Raw genomic sequence first — 24622 nt, forward strand, 5'->3', positions numbered from 1 at the left:
AAGCGTAAATGCGACTGTGTTTTGTTTGTACTCACCAATAAGTGAAGTCCTGATCCGCTTTATAAAAGTCCTTAATTGTTCCTAACTGATTATTAAGACGTCTGGCAAACATCCTCTGGATGTTTCCTGCCAGCCTGCAGGCACATCCTGCCTAAAATATACGATGATGTACTGTACATTTAAGAAACAAATCTGGGTCACAGGTCTGTGGAGTGTGGTTAGGCTTACGGAGTCAGCCGGTCCCTCCCCCACCACCAACACACCTCCCCCTCTCCCCCCACCCCAAACCCATACACACACACACACACTCAAAGGTCACGTGGTTCATGGTTCACTTCAACACCCATATATCGCTTCCTGCCTGCCTGCCTCCTTCCCAGCCTGCAAGCCTGCCTGCCTGCCTGCCTCCTTCCCAGCCTGCAAGCCTGCCTGCAAGCCTGCCTGCAAGCCTGCCTGCCTGCCTGCCTCCTTCCCAGCCTGCAAGCCTGTCTGCCTGCCTGCCTCCTTAATTCCCAGCCTGCAAGCCTGCCTGCCTGCCTGCCTCCTTCCCAGCCTGCAAGCCTGCCTGCCTGCCTGCCTCCTTCCCAGCCTGCAAGCCTGTCTGCCTGCTTGCCTCCTTCCCAGCCTGCAAGCCTGCCTGCCTGCCTGCCTCCTTCCCAGCCTGCCTCCTTCCCAGCCTGCAAGCCTGCCTGCCTGCCTGCCTCCTTCCCAGCCTGCAAGCCTGCCTGCCTGCCTGCCTCCTTCCCAGCCTGCAAGCCTGTCTGCCTGCTTGCCTCCTTCCCAGCCTGCAAGCCTGCCTGCCTGCCTGCCTCCTTCCCAGCCTGCCTCCTTCCCAGCCTGCAAGCCTGCCTGCCTGCCTGCCTCCTTCCCAGCCTGCAAGCCTGCCTGCCTCCTTCCCAGCCTGCCTGCCTGCCTGCCTCCTTCCCAGCCTGCAAGCCTGCCTGCCTCCTTCCCAGCCTGCCTGCCTGCCTGCCTCCTTCCCAGCCTGCAAGCCTGCCTGCCTGCCTCCTTCCCAGCCTGCAAGCCTGCCTGTCTGCCTGCCTCCTTCCCAGCCTGCAAGCCTGCCTGCCTGCCTGCCTCCTTCCCAGCCTGCAAGCCTGCCTGCCTCCTTCCCAGCCTGCAAGCCTGCCTGCCTGCCTGCCTCCTTCCCAGCCTGCAAGCCTGCCTGCCTGCCTGCCTCCTTCCCAGCCTGCAAGCCTGCCTGCCTGCCTGCCTCCTTCCCAGCCTGCAAGCCTGCCTGCCTGCCTGCCTCCTTCCCAGCCTGCCTGCCTCCTTCCCAGCCTGCCAGCCTGCTTCCTTTCCAGCCTGCCAGCCTGCTTCCTTTCCAGCCAGCCTGCCTCCCTCCCTGCCATCATGCTAACGGGTAGTGTGTGTTAGGCTTATCTTCGGGAATGAGCCGGTCTCGCCCCCACCACCAACAAACCACCCGCCCCCCTACATCCCATCTCTCAAGGTCACGCGGTTCAACCGCGACTACCACTCACTCCCTGCTGCGCCTGCCTGCCTGCCTGTGCCTGCCAGCCTGCCTTTCCCTCCCTAATTCTCACTACTTCCATCCCTTCCTGCCTACCTCCTAGCACCTCTCCCTACCTCCCCCTCCCTCTTAGCATCTCTCCCTACCTCCTAACATCTCTCCCTACCTCCCCCTCCCTCCTAGCATCTCTCTCTCCCCCTCTCTCACTGATTCTCCCCCCCCCCCTCATTCATACTGCCTCCCACCTAAACTCCATCGTCCATCCACCCACCAGTCAGCCATCACTGATGCAATGCGTGCATTTGGAGCCAACATGGTGCACAGATGTTTCTTGATTGTGCAGATATGTAAAACAAAAGCACAGAATGAACATTCCAGCCTTATGGCAATTCAAAATAATAGGAATAATAGGCCGTGAATCTGTGAAGTCACAGTGGGCAAACTGGACCATCTCCCACCCACCACAAGAAGCCGGCGTGACGCTTGGCGGACCCCTTCCTACCCGAACTTTGTTCGGGTAGCATGACTCCCCAACCCCAATCGGGAAACTGGAAGTTTCGGATAACTAAAGTTCGGAAACCAAGTGGTGCTCTGTATATATATATATATATATATATATATATATATATATATATATATATATATATATATATATATATATGTATATATGTATATATAAATAAATCACACTTGTCACATCCCTGGGAACAATACAAGAAATTAAGACCACACTGTGGTACACTCCATAATAATCATTGCCAGGAATCACTGACGTTACACACACATTAACCTGAGCGCTCAGTGTTGGAATTCCACACCTGCAAGACTACACATGGAAATGATATCACTCCATCCCACGGACGATCAAAAATGCTTTAATTATCACAATGGAATATAATTATTACATGGACATCCTCTCTGTCCGTGGCTAATCTATGTATACTCTGTTCCCGTGTGTACCCACACACACACACACACACACACTGTACGTCTGTGTACACAAGACGCAAGTCCCTCTGGACTGACAAGATGACAATAAAGGGTGATTATCTCCTCGTCCACACTTCACTTCACCTCCACAGGTGCTGCGTGACAATGTGGACGGAACACCTGACTTCGAATTCAAGATTTAAGAGACTAACTGATCACCAGAAATACACACATAGGTATTTACTCATTCATACTGCCGGCTTGCACACCATTCCCATACATCAGGCACCCCGCTACGGGTGGCTGCCTCAGTCACGGCAGTAGTAGGTGGCGTAGGCGGTGATAGTACATCACGTGGTATTTTACGAACAATTGGCGCGCACTCGAACCCCTCCCCTCACAACACGGCTCAGTTCGCACCCTCGACCCACCGGTAAAGCGAGGCGTTCGTACCCAGGTGATGCGCACAATGATAGCATCTTACACAAACATGGGAAATCTGCCTTAAAACTCTGACACGAATTTCCCCGTTCCCATCGACTGCTACAGAGTACTAGCAGGTATTATTAATAATCACTGGTATGGGATCTACAAGTCTGTTACTGCTCGTATGCACATTACCCCACAATCCCAGATCACTGTACCTCTACCCACTGTACACAATGTCTTTCTCCAATCCAAGCAACAACTTCGGCCGGATTCTGTGACGACCCCCGTCGTCGATGAAGCAGGAGGTGAAGCAGTTGAGTAATCAACCCACCACGACGCCCTATACTCAATTTGGCCGAATTGAGTACAGAGAGCGTCTTGACAAAGTGGCAGCTATGTTCAGAATGACGCTTACACCCGCAATTCCCGCGTCCTCCTCGAAATAACCAATGAGAGGAAGGCATACAGCGGCCTACCCCTCTCGACCAATCAGCGACGGTGTAGCACAGCCCCTAGGGCAACTCCAAGATGGCCGACCAACATGGCGGCTCAAGATGTTTACTAAGATGGCAGCTGTTTCCATGACGATGACTGGCTAGCGCGCGGGAGGCCCACAGCTCACCCCACGCCTGGGGCCTAGCTGTTCCCGCGCAAAGTTGAGTCTCGCTCAAGCCATACAATGAGGTTACCTTGAGGTGCTTCTGGGGCATAGTGTCCCCGCGGCCCGGTCGTCGACCAGGCCTCCTGGTTGCTATCGGCATATCTCTTCTACTCTCATATCATCATGCTATGAGATGATGCTATCGGCATATCTCTGTCCACAGATGTGCTACTCCGGCCAGGGTAACATTTCTGGACTGCTGATGAATGGGGCTCTCACATGAGCCCAAACACTAGATGTTTCGGTTGCTGGTTACCAAGCTTAAGTCCGCACACTTAACAAGTGTACTGGCCTCCACAGGCATAAGAGCACTATTGTAAGTGAGCTGGTGAACCATCTCCTCACAGACATGTTCAGGGAAGGGAATTTATCATTTTACAAAGAAAAAATGAATTTTTGGGAACACTTTATTTCATGCGCACAGGGGGAATTTCACAATAAACTCGGCGCAGCATGGTGGTTAATCGACTGAGCTATGACACGGATAAGAATTGCAACCAAGAAATCAACTTGACCTACCACGGATCTTGCAGTCTCTCCGAGACACAAACCAGGTTTTTACACAATTTCCCCATGCACCTGAGCTCTGTCAATAATCTGTTCTACCTCTTTGCCCTTACTTCATTACACACTCTCGGACGTAGGTTCGAACCCTCGTCACGGCTCTTGTGGATTTGTTCATATCAAACTTGAAATGAAACAAACAAACAAACTCATTTCAAATTTGTTCATATCAAACCTACCCATACTATCAAAAATATTTGAAAAAATTATCTACAAACAGCTCTACTCATACCTCGTAAAATTTGACATACCCGGCCCCTGTCAGTTTGGCTTCCACTCCCAAAAGAGTACTAGCGACGCAATTATTAGTCTCCTTGATATAATTTACTCAGCCCTTGACAAAAATGAGTTAACGACTGGACTCTTCATTAACCTGAAAAAGGCCTTTGATACTGTTAATCACAACTACCTCTTGTGTAAACTGCATCATTATGGGGTCCGAGGCCATGCCCTGGACTATATCCAATCCTATCTTAGTGATAGACACCAATGTGTAGCCATCAATGATATATCCTCTCCTACTTTACCTAACCATTGGAGTGCCACAGGGCAGCATCTTGGGACCTCTCCTATTTCTTATATACATCATTGGTCTGCCTAATGTCACCAACATTCTGAAACCTATATTGTTTGCTGATGATACTACCCTCATCTACTCTAACCCCAACCCACATACACTAAATAATGCTGTTAATAATGAACTAAAAAAAAGTCCACTTATGGATGTCAACCAACAAACTAACACTTAACATAGAAAAGACCTACTACATCTTATTTGGAAGCAAATCAACAAATGCAATTCAGCTTCACATAGACAATGTTAACATTAGTAATAGAAATGATGGAAAGTTTTTTGGCCTATTCCTAGATAAGAGACTCAACTTCAGCACCTACATACAACACATAACTAAGAAAGTCTAAAACAGTTGGTATACTCTCCAAAATCAGATACTATGTACCTAACTCTGCTCTCATCTCAATATATTATGCACTAATCTATCACTATCTTAATTATGGTATCTGTGCATGGGGTTCAATCCACTGCAAACCACCTCAGGTCCATCATCCCCCAGCAAAAATCTGCTATCAGAATAATAAATTCTGTTTTCAGACAACACTCAGCCCCCTTGTTTAACTCCCTAAACATGCTAAACATAATCTCATTCCACACATTCTTTTGTGTCAACTACATTTACAAAGGCCTGTTCTTAAATGCAAATCATGTTCTGAAACTCTCCCTGGACAGATATAATAGGACCCATTATCACCACAACAGAAATAAATATCGCTTTGTTATCCCCAGAGTCAAACTTAATCTGTACACACACAATCTATGCAAATAATGGGATCTAGTCTATGGAACTCACTCCCTAATGAATTGAAAAGCTGTCCAACTTTTGCATCATTCAAAAACAAAACTAAAAAGTACCTAATCTCATCTGCATAGTTTTTTTACCTTGTTGCTTTAAAATTGCAATGTATCTAGTGCTACCCAATCTCCCAATCTTCATGTACCCAACCCAAACAACTTTACCATTGTTATCATTGCTGTCTTCTTATATGTGCTTTCAATTTGCTGTATGGTGCCTATTAATCTTCGTTTAAATTTCCAATCAAGCTGTCAATGCAAGCAATCAGAACTTTAATATAACAATGTGCTCTAATATTCCTACTAATCTCTCTCATCTAACTTTTTTTCTCTCTTGCAATGAATCTGTTATTTTATCAATTCCGCTAGAATTTACCTACTTAAAATTATCTGTTAGATTAAGGACCTGCCCGAAACGCTGCGCATACTAGTGGCTTTACAAGATTGTAAATACCATGCTATGTATTCTCACAAACCCAATGTACCTTGTATATAAATAATTAAATAATTAAATAAATAAATAAAAAAATTTGATGCATCACGCTATTGTGATTTCTATGTGTAATAAGAGTATTGTTCAATTGAAGGGACAGCAGTTACACATACTAATGAAGCCACTATTACGCAAAGCGTTTCGGGCAAAATTAATAGTAATATAGAAATTTTTTAATTATTGTTGTGATGGGGTAAAACACTTAATACTATAAGAGAAGTAAGCTAACAAAATGAGAATGTTCAAGGAAAATAAAAAATTAATACAAAGGTGATTCATAAGGATGACAAGCATTTATTTATTTATTTATATACAAGAAGGTACATTAGGGGTTAAGAGAGAACATAGAAATGAAGTTGATTTTACATTCCTGTAAAGCCATTAGCACGCATAGAGTTTCGGGGAAGTCCTTAAACTAACAGATAATTTTAAGTAGATAATTTACAGTAAAATTGACAAAAAATATGTACAGGTACTTTACAGCCTTACTTTACAGGTACAGAGTATAGTCAGAGTACTGGCATAGATTATTACATTATGGAGTCAGTAGTTCTAGCAACAGTACAGTAGTTTATTTACATTAATTACTGAATGGAAATACAAGGTGTATTTTAGAACTGCTCCTCATGACATTTTCTCGGAACATATCAGAACATAGAGTAACATAAACATACTATAATTTAAGGTTAATGAGGCCAGCACTTACAAATAACCAAGATCATAAAGGACACGAGTAAACACTTTATCAAAGAAATGCGTGATAATTAAATGACATTAAATGTAGACAGTAAATGTAGAAATTATGAGTAATACAGTGTGCCCTCGCTTGAACGAAGCTATATGGGGGCGTAGCCGATTCATTTCAGTGTGGAATTCATTCCATCAATCCGGCCCCAGCATCCCCCTCCCCCCCCCCAAAAAAAAAAAAAAAAAAATTAATAATACATATGCCAGTACACATTTGCCTTTTGAAAAATTTAAATAACCAAGAATTTGAATTGCAATGAAATAAATTGATATTGCACGTTACAGTACTGTACTTACCCTACCAGTTGAGTTTTGTAGTGCAAACTTTGTTAGCCTTAATATCCTGAGAGTGCCACACGTATGAATATAAATTGTTTAAAGAACAGTAACTTTTCTAACAAATGTACATTATACACTACGGTCTGTACATAAAGTACAGACCACTAGAATCACACTACTGCAGTACACTTATATCATAAACTACACTTTGTACATTTAATGTCATTAGAACTGTGCTGTACAGCTCAATTGGTACTCCCAGGTAAGTTATGGCTAGTGCTGGGTGCTGGTCTAGTGGCCTGGGTATCCTCAGCAGATAATTACCTAAGTGTAGTTACAGGATGAGAGCTACGCTCGTGGTGTCCCGTCTTCCCAGCACTCTTTGTCATATAACGCTTTGAAACTACTGACGGTCTTGGCCTCCACCACCTTCTCCCCTAACTTGTTCCAACCGTCTACCACTCTGTTTGCGAAAGTGAATTTTCTTATATTTCTTCGGCATCTGTGTTTAGCTAGTTTATATCTATGACCTCTTGTTCTTAACGTTCCAGGTCTCAAGAAATCTTCCCTATCGATTTTATCAATTCCTGTTACTATTTTGTATGTAGTGATCATATCACCTCTTTTTCTTCTGTCTTCTAGTTTTGGCATATTTAATGCCTCTATCCTCTCCTCGTAGCTCTTGCCCTTCAGTTCTGGGAGCCACTTAGTAGCATGTCTTTGCACCTTTTCCAGTTTGTTGATGTGCTTCTTAAGATATGGGCACCACACAACTGCTGCATATTCTAGCTTTGGCCTAACAAAAGTCGTGAACAATTTCTTTAGTATATCGCCATCCATGTATTTAACAGCAATTCTGAAGTTAGAAAGCGTAGCATAGACTCCTCGCACAATATTCTTTGTGGTCCTCAGGTGATAGTTTTCTATCTAGAACCACTCCTAGATCTCTTTCTTTATCAGAATTCTTTAAAGATTTCTCACATAATATATAGGTTGTGTGGGATCTATGTTCTCCTATTCCACATTCCATAACATGGCATTTATTAACATTAAATTCCATTTGCCAAGTGGCACTCCATGTACTTTTGTCCAGGTCTTCTTGAAGGGCATGACAATCATCTAAGTTTCTTATCCTTCCTATTATCTTAGCATCATCAGCAAACATGTTCATATAATTCTGTATACCAACTGGTAGATCATTTATGTAGACAATAAACATCACTGGTGCAAGAACTGAACCCTGTGGTACTCCACTTGTGACATTTCTCCAGTCCGATACATTGCCTCTGATCACAGCCCTCATTTTTCTATGTCAGAAAATTTTTCATCCATGTTAGAAGCATACCTGTCACTCCTCCAATATTTTCCAGTTTCCAGAACAACCTCTTATGTGGAACTCTGTCGAAAGCCTTTTTTAGGTCCAGATAGATGCAGTCAACCCAACCATCTCTTTCCTGTAATATCTCTGTTGCTCGATCATAGAAAATGAGTAAATTCGATACACAGGATCTTCCAGATCGAAAACCATACTGTCTGTCTGATATTATATCATTTCTCTCCAGGTGTTCTACCCATTTAGTTTTAGTTATTTTTTTCCAATATTTTGACTATTACACTTGTTAATGATACCGGTCTATAATTAAGGGGGTCTTCTCTGCTTCCACTTTTGTCGATTGGAACTATGTTAGCCTTTTTCCACATATCAGCTACAACTCCTGTATACAGGGATGCCTGAAAAATCAGTTGAAGAGGAATGCTGAGCTCAGGTGCACATTCTCTCAGAACCCATTGTGAAACTCCATCTGGACCAACTGCTTTGTTCTTATTTAGCTCCTTGAGCATTTTTTCCACTTCTTCTCTGGACACCTCTATGTGCTCTATGTTGTTCTCTGGAATTCTTATTGTATCTGGTTCCCTGAAGATTTCATTTTGTACAAACACACTTTGGAACTTTTTGTTTAATGTTTCACACATTTCCTTTTCATTTTCCGTGAATCTATTTCCCATTTTCAACCTCTGAATATTATCCTTTACCTGCAATTTGTTGTTTATGAATTTATAGAACAGACCTGGTTCTGTTTTGCATTTGTCTGCAATCCCTTTTTCAAAATTTCTTTCTGCCTCTCTCCTCACTGCCGTGTAGTTGTTTCTCGCATCTTTGTATTGCTGGTATGTTTGGGGGTTCGGCCTCTTCCTGTATTGATTCCATTTTTGTGTCGTTTGGTCTCTGGCCCTCACGCACGCAAGGTGAGTCCTTGCTAGTGCTGGGTGCTGGTCCAGTTGCCTGGGCATCCTCGGAAGGTGAGTCCTTGCTTGTGCTGGGTGATGGTCCAGTTGCCTGGGCATCCTCGGAAGGTGAGTCCTTGCTAGTGCTGGGTGCTGGTCTAGTTGCCTGGGCATCCTCGGAAGGTGAGTCCTTGCTTGTGATGGGTGCTGGTCCAGTTGCCTGTGAGTCCTTGCTAGTGCTGGGTGCTGGTCCAGTTGCCTGGGTATCCTCGGAAGGTGAGTCCTTGCTAGTGCTGGGTGCTGGTCCAGTGGCCTGGACATCCTTAGAAGGTGTGTCCTTGCTAGTGCTGGTCCAGTGGCCTGTACATCCTTAGAAGGTGTGTTCTTGCTAGTGCTGGGTGCTGGTCCAGTTGCCTGGGCATCCTCAGCAGGTGAGTCCTTGCTAGTGCTGGGTGCTGGTCCAGTTGCCTGGACATTCTCAGGAGGCGAGTCCTTGCTAGTGCTGGTCCAATTGCCTGGGCATCCTCGGATCATGAGTCCTTGCTAGTGCAGGGTGCTGGTCCTGTAGGCCTACTGTGAAACCGTACCAAAAACTTTTGAATCTTAGTTTGTTTCTTTGTTGTGAGTTTCATTATAATATCTTTCATGTCCTTTAGGTGCTGGTAATAATCTGTCAGCTCTTCATTATCAGTTACATCAACCAAATCAAGCAGATCATTAACCTTTTGCAATGATGCAGCATATGGAATAGGTAACACACTATCATCTTCCTCTTTCACATCCTCATCATTATTACCAGTAACACACTGGATAATCTCAGTATCAGTTAATTCAATATAACCTGGATCATCAGCATCATTATCTAACCACTCAGTCACATCAGAAAGTTGCAAATCTTCCTCACCTTCATCTCTGAATGTCTCAAAAATCGCATTATCAAAGCACTCAAAATCATAGTCATCTTCGTCTTTATTCTAACCAGGTACCGGACTCAGAATTTTATTCCATGCATTCTTTTATGTGGTGACCTTCAACTCGCTCCATTCCTTGGCCTAGTTGTAAATTGCATCTTTAATTGAATATTTCTTGAAATTTTCTAGTGTTCTACTAAACTTCGTATCCTTATTAGGCATCTCGTCTTCCTCAGAGAGCAGAACTTCCAAAATATCTGAATTCATAGCTCTTTTATAAAGCCTTTGAGAGCATAGATAACCCCTAATCCATGGGCTGTATTACAGATGTAGTGTTTGGTGGTAAAGCCATACATGTTATTTTGCCATCAGGCGATGTTAATTTAGCAATGGGGTGAGCTGGGGCATTGTCAGTCAACAACATTGCCTTTACCTCAGCAGGATGAATTCTACACATATTGATCTGCTGCTTTTTTACTTCTTTACAAAAATGATTCTGGAACCAATCCTCAAAAATAATCTGTGTGAACCAGGCATTTTTTGTGTTGTAGTAGATGACAGGTAATCTGTTCATGCAGTTTTTCAATGCTCTGAGGTTGGCAGATTTCCCAACAATTGCGCACTTTGTTCGGTGACTGCCATCTGCGTTACAGCACAATAATGCTGAAATTCTTTCCTTCTTTACCTTGCAACTAGGAATACTCTTCTCAAGCCTGAAGGTCAAAGTGTTTCTTTGAAGGCATTTCCAGTTAAAGCCTGTTACATCTGCATTGTACACTTAAAACCAGCTTAGATTATTAGATATAATGTGCTGAGAAAGTTTATGCTTATATGCATTAGCACTTCCAACATCTGCACTTAATGCCTCGCCACAAATTTTCTTGTTAATGATGCCATACCTTTCTTTAAATTGACATACCCATTCAGTGCTAGCCTTGAAATTGTCAATGTTTAACTTTACAGCAAGTCTTTCAGCTGCATTTCTAATAGAATCAACTGAAACAGCAATTCCTTTCACACCATGCTGTGTAAACCATTTAAATACAGACGAGTCCAAATCCGTATACTTAGCAGGCCTCAATTTTTCCTGTTGCCTATTGCATCAGAGCAAAGAATTTCTTAATATTATCCTTCTGCTTTTTTATATCACAAATTGTAGCTTTACCAATGTTGAATTCTTGGGCGAGTCGAGTGACAGAGTATCCACGCTCTGCTTTCTCTGTTAAGTCAACTGTCTGATCAATTGACAAATGTTTTCTCTTTTATTTTATACCTTCAATACCATGAATGCTGCTCTGAGACATCTTGATAGATTAAATGAGTTCAAACAGTAAAAATTGTTCAAATTTATCACAAAATCCTTCACGCGCGAGCCCGACGTTTTTACCCCAGGAAGAGGAGAAGCACATGGTGCCAGCCATCTCATCCAGGCCCAATGCGTTGACATGACCTGTGCTTATTTTATAGGCATACTCAAAATTTAATGTACATATTGACTGTTACAAGTTAGTTTTATTTAAAATATTATTATTGTTATAATTAGAGAAATATTGTTAGTTTGAAGTTTTATGCATTTTATACAGTACAGTTCTGTATTAACCCTTAAGCTGTGCATGGCATACATATACAACAGGACCTGATGGCAAAGTTCAATTTCTCAAATTTGCTCTAATGCTTTCCAAGTTTTTGTGCATACTAGCAAATCCTGCAACTTTGTCTAAATGATCATAAACGTAACTTGTAAAGTAAGAAAATAAAAAATAATTATAAAATTGAATATTGAAAACTTCAGATATTGAGATAAGCTGCAAAAATATAAACTATCACTAATTGTTCATTTGGTGTTATTATGCTCTCAGAATAGTATATGATCTTCATTTTCATAGATTTAGAATATATGTTTTCAGTTTAGTTTACTGTAAAAAATATCATCAATGTGGCATTTGAATTATGCGCCAAATTTAGAAAAAAAATTGATAGCTACAAATGTTCAGGGTTTGTGAAAAATCCATTCTAATAGGATTGTAGAACAGACAACTGTGCACAATATTTGTAAAAATCGTGAGAATCGGTCAGAAACTGAATTTTTTGAAGCTGACTCAAAGTTTTAGAGATAATTGAAGTTAAATTTATCGATAATGAATAAGGTAGTTCTAATTCATTAATTTACTTATATGTTTTAATAAACGTTGTTTGGCATTCGTACTCAAATATGTGAAAGTTGTAGGTCAATATGTGTTGGAATGATGTCAAGAAAAAATACCCCCCACCCCAAAAAAAAAAAAAAACTAAATACTGTATAGGAAAAATTATAATGATTTAGGGGATAAAAATATATATAGTGGCACCTCGATTAACGAGTTTAATCCTTTCTGGCACCGAGCTCGTTATGTGGAAAACTCGTCTTTAGAAACAAATTTCCCCATATAAAATAAAGGAAATAAATTTAATCCGTTCCACTCACAAAAATATCCATACTTGTATGACATTTTATAATGTAAATATAATACTGCACATGTATTTATGAATGTTTTGTTGTACTATTTTCATGTTTACCTTATGAAGAGTCGTTGCTTGCTTGAATGAGACGATGGGGAGGTGGGAAGGAGGAGAGGGGTTATGGTGTGGCAGGAGAATCCACCTCTGAATCAGGGGGGCTCTCTCGGGAATTTCTCCCCACTGGGACCGGATTGTGGATTCACTATCACTGGCTCTTCTTTTCTCTACTTTTCCAAAGAACGTATCTATTGACAATTGCTCTTGTCTTTGTTTTAGGATGTTCCTAAAACGAGTCGGCAAATTGTCATTAAACATGTTCACACACAAGGTTGTCACTGCTTTATCAGGGCAGCTTTTCCAAGAATGCGGTCACCTTTTCAAACATTCCCAACACTTCCCTGATCTCACTGAAAGAGGCAGCATCCTCCCTTACCTCCTACCCCCTTACTAATGGTGCAAATTGTTGATGAGGATCTGCCATACTCCATTGTGAGATCAGTCACACAGACACCACGCTCATGCTTTGCTATAATTTCCTTCTTCAAATCCATAGTAATTGTGTGTTTCTTCCTCTTGACAAGACTATCTTTAACAAGCAGCTTCTTTGGCGACATCTTGCGTTACAAATTGTTTTCACAAAACCACAAAATACTGAAAGAAAAGCACAAATAAATGCAGAGGGATGCTTGTCATGCGCGATACAACAACAACACTGGCGTCGGAGGCGTCCGAGAATTTGTGAGAACCCGCGAGACGCTAGGAAGCACCATGTGGTTTTGCTCGTTAATAGAGGTGAAGCTCGTCAATAGAGACAAATTTGCTGTGAGTGGCTCACTCGTTACTCGAAATGATCTTAGATACAGCCGCTCGTTAATCGAGGTGCCACTGTACTTTATAAAAGTGATAAAGCCCTGATCATCAAAAACCGCCTAAAGAGACAAAGAAAATAGAATTTGAAATCTGTGAAAAACTCAGTCAAAAGAAATTCAAAGTCCCAAGTTCTGCCAGTTGTGACTGATTTATTGGGTGACCAATTTCATTCTATCTTGACATAGTTAGGGATGGGTATGCACTCTCCAGGATGTAGAGGTTACATCAAAATGAGATAATAAACAAGGGAGATAAAAAATATATATATTTTTTGGATATTGGTGACAGTAACAGATATTAACATTAGGCAATACATTTTTATGATATTTAACAAAATAGAGCATGATAACATACTCATTATTATTGGTATTATGATGCATCACTCAGCAATGCTATACAGGCACCAGCTGCATATCCACTTTGTGGACACTTCTTGCTACTATTCTTCTTCTTTGTACATTGTACAAGTGCTTGCATCTCTTTATTACTGCATTATCCCTCAGTTCCAGTTAATAGGAGCTGTTCTCCTTATCAACAAAATGTTCTCCTTTTAAAAAAAAATTGTCTAAAATACATTTTTGAAAATATTAGGATGAAACTTGCATGACGCTTATGCCAATAAGTTGGAGATTTGTCTAACATTTAATATTAATTTTCACATAATTCAAATATTTTTTGCCCAGCCCCAGCTTTTACAGCCCAGGCTGTAGCAGCTTTAGGGTTAATGCACGTGGTTTGTATTACATAGGCTGTTAGAGAGGGAGGGGAGGCAACCGAGAACCCGCCCATACCCCTTCCCCTTTCCTGCCCCACCCTCCTTACTCCTGCCCACCCTCCATACTCCTGTCCACCCTCCTTACTCCTGCCCACCCTCCTTACTCCTGCCCTCCCTCCATACTCCTGCCCTCCCTCCATACTCCTGCCCATCCTCCTTACTCCTGCCCACCCTCCTTACTCCTGCCCACCCTCCTTACTCCTGCCCATCCTCCATACTCCTGCCCACCCTCCTTACTCCTGCCCACCCTCCTTACTCCTGCCCACCCTCCTTACTCCTGCCCACCCTCCATACTCCTGTCCACCCTCCTTACTCCTACCCACCCTCCATACTCCTGCCCACCCTCCTTACTCCTGCCCACCCGCCTTATTCCTGCCCACCTTTCTTACTTCTGCCCACCCTCCATACTCCTGTCCACCCTCCATACTCCTGCCCACCCTCCATACTCCTGCCCACCCTCCTTACTCCTGCCCACCCTCCTTACTCCTGCCCACCCTCCATACTCCTGCCCACCCTCCTTACTCCTGCCCACCCTCCTTACTCCTGCCCACCCTCCATACTCCTGCCCACCCTCCTTACTCCTGCCCACCCTCCTTACTCCTGCCCACCCTCCATACTCCTGCCCACCCTCCTTACTCCTGCCCACCCTCCTTACTTTTGCTCAAAGTACAATACCTAAAAAATATTATTAAATTTTTCTAAAAATGTACTATGTTTTGGTGGGAAAAATTTAGTCATAGAAACCTTAAATTTGTTTTATTTTGCCTAATAGGTAATACTGCTTCCATCTCTGCTCGGCTCCCAAGGACGATAGCAGACACAACTTCTGCCCATTAATGATGGTAAGGACAGTTTTATTCTTACTGTACTACCAGTGTGTGTGTGTGTATCATATTGTTATTAACTAGTGATGGTAAGTATATTTATTATGTTGCCATTAACTAGTGATGCTGAGCGTATTAACCCTTTAAGTGCGCAACACATCATATGATGGGTTAAGTGACTTGCAGTAACTTGTGCTCCACATCATATGATGCATTGGAGTACCGCGCAAGATTTGAAAGGCCCGCGGGTAGAGGGGACTCCCATACGCTGCTTAGGGGTTATAGTAAACAGACACCATTTTGTAAAAAAAAATCCAGCTCACGCTACCATCGCGTGGGAGGCATCAGTTACCCAGCAGCCACCATGTCGAGCGCACGGCCGAACGCTTATCGGGCGCGCACCACGCAATCACTCGTCCAAGAGCAAATAACCAGTGAATTATTTTCTGATGGTGAGGAAAGTAATTTTGATAACTGATATTGATAAAGACTACACACAATTGACCGATGATAGTAGCACTGACAGTGAAAATGAGATACAGCCGCCTCCCATGGCGAGGCCTATACTGTATGCTCACCCATACCACTTAGCCCAGTGTCTACTCCAATTCACCCTCGACCACACAGTTCATGTGATTATTTAGAGTCTGAGGATATTTTCGGTAACAAGTCAGAGGAAGGTGACTCTTTTTCTGGTTTTAGTGAAGTGGAATCAGAACATAGTGTTACCGAGCCTGGTGCCAGTACCAGTGGTGTTACTGGGCAAGAATTTGTTACGTCAGCAGTGTCTCGCCCAGCCAAGCGCCGCCGCATGGAACACGCCGCCGAGGCACCAAGAGTAGTGTAGTGATGGTGATGTTCTCGGGTAGTGTACTCACCTAGTTGTGCTTGCGGGGGATGAGCTCTGGCTCTTTGGTCCCGCCTCTCAACTGTCAATCAACAGGTGTACAGGTTCCTGAGCCTATTGGGCTCTATCATATCTACACTTGAAACTGTGTATGGAGTCAGCCTCCACCATATCACTTCCTAATGCATTCCATTTGTCAACCACTCTGACACTAAAAAAGTTCTTTCTAATATATCTGTGGCTCATTTGGGCACTCAGTTTCCACCTGTGTTCCCCTAGTGCGTGTGCCCCTTGTGTTAAACAGCCTGTCTTTATCAACCCTGTCGATTCCCTTGAGAATCTTGAATGTGGTGACCATGTCCCCCCTAACTCTTCTGTCTTCCAACGAAGTGAGGTTTAATTCCCGTAGTCTCTCCTCGTAGCTAATACCTCTCAGCTCGGGTACTAGTCTGGTGGCAAACCTTTGAACCTTTTCCATTTTAGTCTTATGCTTGACTAGATATGGACTCCATGCTGGAGCCGCATACTCCAGGATTGGTCTGACATATGCGGTATATAATGTTCTGAAAGATTCCTTACACAAGTTTCTAAAGGCCGTTCTTATGTTAGCCAACCTGGCATATGCTGCTGATGTTATCCTCTTGATATGAGCTTCAGGGGACAGGTCTGGCGTGATATCAACCCCCAGGTCTTTCTCTCTGACTCTTGAAGTATTTCATCTCCCAAATGGTACCTTGTATCTGGTTTCCTGCTTCCTACCCCTATCTTCATTACATTACATTTGCTTGGGTTAAACTCTAACAGCCATTTGTTCGACCATTCCTGCAGCTTGTCCAGGTCTTCTTGAAGCCTCAAACTGTCCTCCTCTGTCTTAATCCTTCTCATAATTTTGGCGTCGTCAGCAAACATTGAGAGGAATGAGTCTATACCCTCTGGGAGATCATTTACGTATATCAGAAACAGGATAGGTCCAAGTACAGAGCCCTGTGGGACTCCACTGGTGACTTCACGCCAGTCTGAGGTCTCACCCCTCACTGTAACTCTCTGCTTTCTATTGTTTAGGTACTCCCTTATCCACTGGAGCGCGCTACCAGTTACTCCTGCCTGTTTCTCCAGCTTATGCATCAACCTTTTATGGGGTACTGTGTAGTGTGGTGATGTTCACGTGCTTCCACCTTATGTGCACGTAGCGGCCGTACTGTGCGTAAACGGGCTTCAGCTCCTGGTCCGCTGTGTACATCACTTCCTCGCCGTCGTGCCCCTGTTGCGTCTCGCAGGACACCAGGTGTACTAGTGTGGAGTGATGGTGCTGGTTTTGTTCCTCGAATTCCTGCCTTTGACAATAAAGATGGGATTACCGAGCTTTTTCCTGATAATGGAGAGGATATGAGTGAATTTTACACTCATATCCTATTTTATTTTACAGCATTCTATGATGAGCCGCTCATGGAATATATTGTACACCAAACGAACCTTCATGCGGCTCATCTCATTAGAAGAGAGATAACAGAATTTTCATGATTGCAACATTGGAAAACCACCAATGTAGGTGAAATGTATGTGTTTTTAGCAATATGTATTGTTGATGAAGCACTGTGTCAAACACGCTATCACAGATTACTGGAGCAAAGATCTGACTATTTCAACACCTTTCTTAGGGAAATATATATCCCGAGATAGGTTTCAGATACTCCTCAGGTGTCTGCATTTTGCATGTAATGAGGACCGGGCAGAGGATGATAGACTTTGGCGAGTGATGCACTATATGAATGAAGTGATTGATAAGTTCAGAGATTTTTACGTACCAGCACAGAAGCTGGTGATTGACGAATCCTTTGTGCTTTTCAAAGGATATGTTTCATTCAAGCAGTATATTCCCTCCAAACAAAACAGATTTGGATTGAAATTCTTTGTACTGTGTGACTGTGAAACAGGATATGTGTTACACATGATTCTGTATTCAGCTAGTGATGTAGACATTCCCGGTAACGACGAACATGGTTTCTCGGGTAGTGTGGTGAAGTCACTGATGGCACCATGGATGAACAAGGGCCACATCTTATACACAGATAATTACTATACAAGTCCATTGCTAACTAAGTTTTTGGTTGAAAATAGAACTGGATTGGTTGGCACAGTAAAGGCACGAAGGAGGGAAATGCCAGTGTTTGACGGTAGACTCTCAGTTGGTGAGTGCCAGTTACGGAAATGTGATCAAATACTCTCGGTTCGGTGGAAAGACAAGAGAGAAGTGAACATGCTGACAACCATTCATGAGGGTACAATGTTGAACAGTGGCAAGGTGAACTGTGTAACGAAAGAACCAGTATATAAGCCAGATTGTGTTCTTGACTATACTGTAATATCAACATGCGTTTGATTAATAAGGCTAACATGATGGTTGGCACTATCGAGTGTGTGCGGAAAACATTGAAATGGACGAAAAAAGATTTTTTCCATCATGTTGACATGAGCATGTTGAACTGCTATAATATGTATCTGGTGAAAACTGGACGTAAACCTAGTTTCCGTGCGTTTGCTTTTACACTTGCAACACAGTTATTAGCAAAGCTTGGTAAAGATGTCCCTGGCATGCAAAGACCAATCATGAACCCAGTGTTGCAGCATGCTGTAACACCCAGGCTTGCTCACATGGAGGCCTTTCAGCAACACAGACTAAAACATTTGCCACCAGCTGGAAAGCGTGCAATAGGCCAACATGAATGCCTAGTATGTAAAACAACAAAAAGGAGAGTACAGAAACGTAAAGTGGTGCAAACATGGTGTGAAGCGTGTGCAGTTCCATTGTGTGCTGTCGACTGCTTCAACGACTACCACTCTCTCTAAGAATTCTAAATGTGCAATAATAGTGCAAAAGCCTGTACATAGTGCATGCTTGTGTGTACATATAATAATGAACATTGTGATACATAATATAATGGCATAATGGAAAACATTTGTGTGCACATGTGTATACTCGATGTATGTAACATTTATTGACAATGACTGTGATGTAACATTATGTGCAACACAATTGTGACTAATATTGCTAATAAAATAGGCCTAAACACTGTAAATAATGCCGCGAAAATAAATTCGTGGCAACTCTGGCTGCTTGAAGACCGCGCGCGACGCCTCTGGGACACACCGTGCATGAGCGATCATGCATGGTGTGACGTCATCTCCCATCTTGTCGGCTCAATTACGTCGTCGGTAAGTTCAATTGAATTTTTTGTTCTCATGGTCAGGGAACACGACTTAACAGGTTGGGAAGAAAAATTTTTTTTTTTTTTTTTGGTATGCGCCTGTGGGTGACAAATGCTAAATAGCCCGGAGCCACACAAGGGTTATTCTTGGTGTTTTCATTACCCAGTGATGGTGAGTGTATTCATCATATTGGCATTACCCAGTGATGTTGATTGTATTAGTCATGGTATTATTAACCAGTTTTGTTGAGTGTATTAACCCTCTGAAATGCATTAGCGCCTAATTTCGCTCGATCAAGGGGTGCGCATAACACCTTAACCACTGCTCTGTGCCAAACGACAAATGCTTTTCGCCAATAACTGTCCCCACCGACAAAAGTTTTTTTTTTGTACACGGTCAAAACACGCTCGCGGTAGGTTGGATACAAAATGAACTCTTGGGAGGGGAGGACCAGTGAGAGGCAGCTTTCTTTGAAAAAAATTCCCAGAATGTCCTAGGGCTGCTCGCTGGGTTAGTATTGAGTGAGTAACCATGGGGTGGTGCACACGCCTCTGGCTCCCAAACACCTGTCCGACGCAGTGTTGAAAGATCGCTCTCTGTCGGTGAAATTCAGACCTTATAGCTTAAAGAACATAAAGGTCATGATATTGATGAAGCTAGGCGCAATAAGGACCTAACACAAAGGTCGGATGCAAGTTATACCACACCTATTAGGATGATACAGCGAGCGTATCCAGTTGTAGCTGTGAACGCCACCCATGCCCACCTATGCCATCTCCAATTTATATAAGGGATACATAGATGAATCGTTTTCTGGGTTCAGTGATGATGCATCTGATACAAGTAGCATAGATGAACAGTGTTAGCGGTTTCCATGGTGGTGTTTTCCATAGATATTTTCAAGATTAGCTGAATCTCTTCCAGAATGGCTGAATCTCTTCTAGATTGACTGACACTTGCTGTAAATGACTGAATCTTCCAGTCAGGGACCTTACAAAGCAATATTTTCAAGACTACCTTATGCATTACGAGCTTGGCTACATACCACTTTGTAACACGGATTTGGGTTTCTCTCTCTCTACTTCTCTTCCTTCTTTGCCCTCTACCCGTATTTTTACTTTTTATTCTCTACCAAGGGACTCCAAAACTTTTACCAAAGCCAACTCCACGCCACGTGGTCCTAAGACGATTGACCGACTTAGGATTCTACACCCAGTATGACGTGACCTAGGCTCTGAGCAAAACCCTAGAGTCGCCTCTACGCTGCCACCACCAGACCAGTAACACAAGAGCAATGATCGAGGTCTGGATCGATCACGCTAATTAATCAACCTAGGGGCTTGATCCCCACTATATACGATGACCTTGAGTGTGGAATAAATTACACGGTAATGATAATTCCGATTCGATGTTAGAATCGGCGCCCAATCCAACTTTACCTCGTGTGGACCACGTGACCAGGACAAGTTTACACATAAAACACATGGAAATAATGAAATGCAAAATATTAACAAATTTAATTTATTAAAAGAAAACTAAAACAAAATCTAAATATGTTCACTCCCTGTCACTTTAACACTCCCTACTTGACCTGAGTGGCAAATGAGAAGACTATCCCTATAATTAACAATAGCAACTATACCTTGGGCGACCACAGCTCTAGATGTTTGGCTGGTCTTGGGGAGAGGTAAGATGGTTGGCCTCTTATCCCAGCTGCTCCCGTTTCCACACTGATCTCTCCCTTGTCTGGTCTACCCCAGACAGACCATTGTAACCTTCCGCCTAGTCAAAGTTTCACAAAGTTACTAGCAAGGTTTAAGTTATAACAATTAACCTCTGTTGTACTTAATTGATCCAGACTGGTTGAATTATTTTACTGAAATTAAATTACACAAGCCTCTAACGGCAGAGCTGTTCCCGATCACAAAGATGGTTATTAAAACTTTGAGAAATAGTAGACCTGTCAACCCCTGATGACCTATGACCGCCGGTCACTCCGCCTTACAAGTTAGATCTGATTCGTGACGTCACTGATGGTGACTTAAACTCAATAATTAGAATACTCTTGATATTGTACCCAGTACTATTATACAATACAATTTTAATGCAAAATGAATAAAGGCTAATTTCTCTAAATTACTGAATACTATAGGATGGTTCATTATACAAAATTATGAACAAAGATGCCCGCCATTTGTGACTCAGACCTGCTAATTCCCAGGGGACTGGGCGTTGTTGAGAGGTCAGGTCCCTACTCGAACTTCTGGAACCTTCTGGAATAATTCTTACAACAGCCTAGTTTGTTACAACTTACAAGTACTAAAGCCAAGGGTGTACGTGAGTGCGTTATTTGCAAGCACACAGAACAAAGAAACAGCGAAAATCTATCAGTACCTGGTGCAACGAGAGCGAAGTCGCGCTTTGTACCATGGACTACTTCATTGATTATTACTCACTTCCAAAGTACTGATTGTGTAATACAGTGTGTTAGTGTGTAAATAGTGTGTGAAACTATACATATTGTAATCTTAGTGAATTTTTAGCAAGTAATATTGCAACAATAAACATTGTGGATACATTACTGACACACAGTATCACAGTTCCATGGAACATTATGAACGTTCTGTTGTATACATATTGTAAATAACAAAAATATGCATCATATACAATAAAAAAAACTAATAAAACAGCATTGGAAATACATAGAACAAATAATTGAAAATATATTTGTGGCAACTCACAATGCTTGAATGGCCTGCACGCTTGTTTCTGGGAGTTTCTGGTACGGGCGACCAGCCATGATGACGTCACAGCGCACCTTGTCCACGTCCCCACTGCCAAAGTAAGTGGAATTTTGTATTTATTTTTACATAGACATGTTCAGGGTTAAAAAAGCATTTTTTGGGGAACACTTGATTTCATGCGCATGGGGAATGTCACAATAAACTCGGCGCATCACAGTGGTTAAGGCACTCGTAGATATATTGTAGGGTTCAAAACTTGGGTACAAGATGGATTCCTGAGGTGTTTGCCAGCTTGAAAAAAATTCCCAGCATTCCCCATGGTTGTGGGCAAGCTCATATTCAAGGTAGCAACCATTTTGTATGTATCTGTTTGTATATTGAGCTCCCAGTCTCTAGTTGGTCATGTTTTTGAGAAAACACTCTCTGATGTTGAAATACAGGGCATATTGCTTGAAGATGAGCATGCCAGTGATTTTGATAACTCAAATCTGGAAAAAGACCTAAGACAGGTGTCTGATACTAGTGATACAGATATTGAAGTGAACGCTGTGGAGAGTATGTACAGTACACAGCTCTCACAGCCCTGCCATGCCGGCCTAGGTCATCACCATCAGTGGAACAACACAAATGAATTTTTGTATGTTCTCCTGAACATTTAGCGCCAAATGCAATTTGTTCGGATTATCCGGGAATGCTTTAGAGTAGGGTTCGTTAGAGTGAGGATGCACTGTAATTGAATCACTAATATGCTCACAATACTTTTTGAGTATAGCGATGGATCACATTTTATTATATAAATATATCACACTACACACTATTGAATAATATTACTCGAAAAAAAAACAGAAAAAAAAATCAAAGACATTGAAATAATTAAGTAATAATATTTTTGTGGCAACTCCCGCCTGACAGCTCGGGTGGAGCTGACTGCCTCCGATGATTACTCTGTCAACGCCTCACTTTTGCCAGACTTCCTCGCCCTATTGTGGTCAAAATATGTCACAAATTATTTTCTATTTTTCCCATGATCAGGAAACACACATGAACACTTTTATAACTTTTTCTTCAACACGTGTTGCAGGCTAAAATCGCAAGAGAGCAGCTCAAGGGTTAACAAAAACCAACTAATAATATCAGGGGTTTCGCGGCCTGATGAGGGTATCGACATCATAAAACCAAAACACGCCGAGTCCCTGATGAAGGTAATGCCATCATCAATTAATGCATTTTTAAAAATCCCATTTATTGTCCGAATATTATGGGACTGGTTTTAAATGTGCCCCTTTATATTGTGAACAGTTTGATAGCAAAATGAATGACGTAGCATGAAAATTGAGGTTAGAAAGCTGAAAAGAGTACAGTTCATCCTCACTAACGAACCCCGTTCTAGCGAATTCCCAGAAGATCCGAACAAATTGAATTAGGTACTAAATGTTCAGTGGAACATACAAATGTTTGATTAAGCGAAGATTGTTCATCCAAGCAGTCACCGAGACCGAGCGTCGGAGGTGGCTGTCATCATCTATGATTCGCCAAAGTGTAAACAGTTATACAGTGTTTTATTATGCTTACCCATTGTTTCTAGGGATAAATGGTTGAAGGATGATAAAATGGTATCAAGGGTCATTGGTGAGAGTTGTTGTCAGGGGGGGCAAGTGGTGTCAGTAGTTAGGATTTATTGTTAGGGGGGGGCAGGTGGTGTAAGTTATTCTCATGGAAGGCAGGTTGTCAGTGGTGTAAGTTGTCAGGGAAGCTGGAGTAATAGTGGTGTCAGGGGAGGCAGGTTGTGTCAGTGGAGAGCTCTGGCTCGAGTTATCATGTAAATGGCAACACGTGGCTGGCGCCTCCATGCTCCACCTTGATAGTTCACTCACTGTCTGCTTTTCACCAAATTAGCTGAGAAAATGTTACCATTTCAGTTGTTTGCAACACAAAGCTCTATCATATTCCATAGTCAAAATTAACAATTTATAATAAATTGTGGTGTCAGTGGTGAGAGGATGTATTAGGGGGTGGAAAGGCGTCAGAGAAGGAGGGTGAGTAGAGACACCAGCTGACTGCTACAGCACGTGCCTGCCTCGATACTAAGCTCACTTGCTGCTTTTGACAAAATTAGGAGAGAAAATTTTACCATTTCAGTGGTTTGTAATGCATCGCTCTACCATATTCCGTAGTCAAAATGAAGAATTCATAATAATGTGTGGGGTCAGTGGTGAGGGGATGTATTGGGGGGGGGAGGGAGGGGTAAGGAGGCGGCTAGCCTCTATGCAGTCAACATTGGGTCGAGTTTCGTCGAGGTCTGGGTTCAAGGTCTGGCCTGAGGCCTGGTCTGGCCCAAGGCCTGTCAGTCTGGCTGCCACCCTCCCCCCCTCACTCCTATACTGCCAACATGCTACAACCCCTCCCCCCTCCCCTCCCGCACCTGACTACCAGCGGCCGGCCCTGACCCTCCTTCCCCTACCACCGGGGGCCGCCAACCACCCCTCCTCCTCTCTTCAGTTTGTTGAGAAAATTATATGATTTTGCTTTTTTGGATTCAATAATGCTCATATATGTAGAATTTTTAATCCAAATTGTTTGTAAGTGATTGTTCTATCAAATGCCATAGTGAAAATGAAGACTTCATAATAAATGAATTGTTTATGAATATTTATGTAGACTGATACAGTTGGCTTATGGAAATCCTGGCCATTACATCATATTTGCAGCCACCAATAACAGTCACATAGTTTTGATTTTAATATGGAATTGTTTACAATTGATTGTTCTATCA

The 24622-nt window shown here is 42.7% G+C and overlaps 1 protein-coding gene across 1 annotated transcript in view; it reads left to right on the plus strand.

The window, feature by feature from the left end:
* LOC138371339 (tripartite motif-containing protein 5-like) overlaps positions 1-24622 on the plus strand; it is a 77376-nt gene that overhangs the window by 15542 nt on the left and 37212 nt on the right. The window contains exon 2 of the mRNA XM_069336127.1: positions 15000-15069. Coding sequence (XP_069192228.1) covers positions 15064-15069 — 6 coding nt within the window. The 5' untranslated portion in view covers positions 15000-15063. The remainder of the gene's footprint in view (positions 1-14999; positions 15070-24622) is intronic.

Source organism: Procambarus clarkii, chromosome 35 (assembly GCF_040958095.1).
Source record: "Procambarus clarkii isolate CNS0578487 chromosome 35, FALCON_Pclarkii_2.0, whole genome shotgun sequence".
NCBI lineage: Eukaryota > Metazoa > Arthropoda > Malacostraca > Decapoda > Cambaridae > Procambarus > Procambarus clarkii.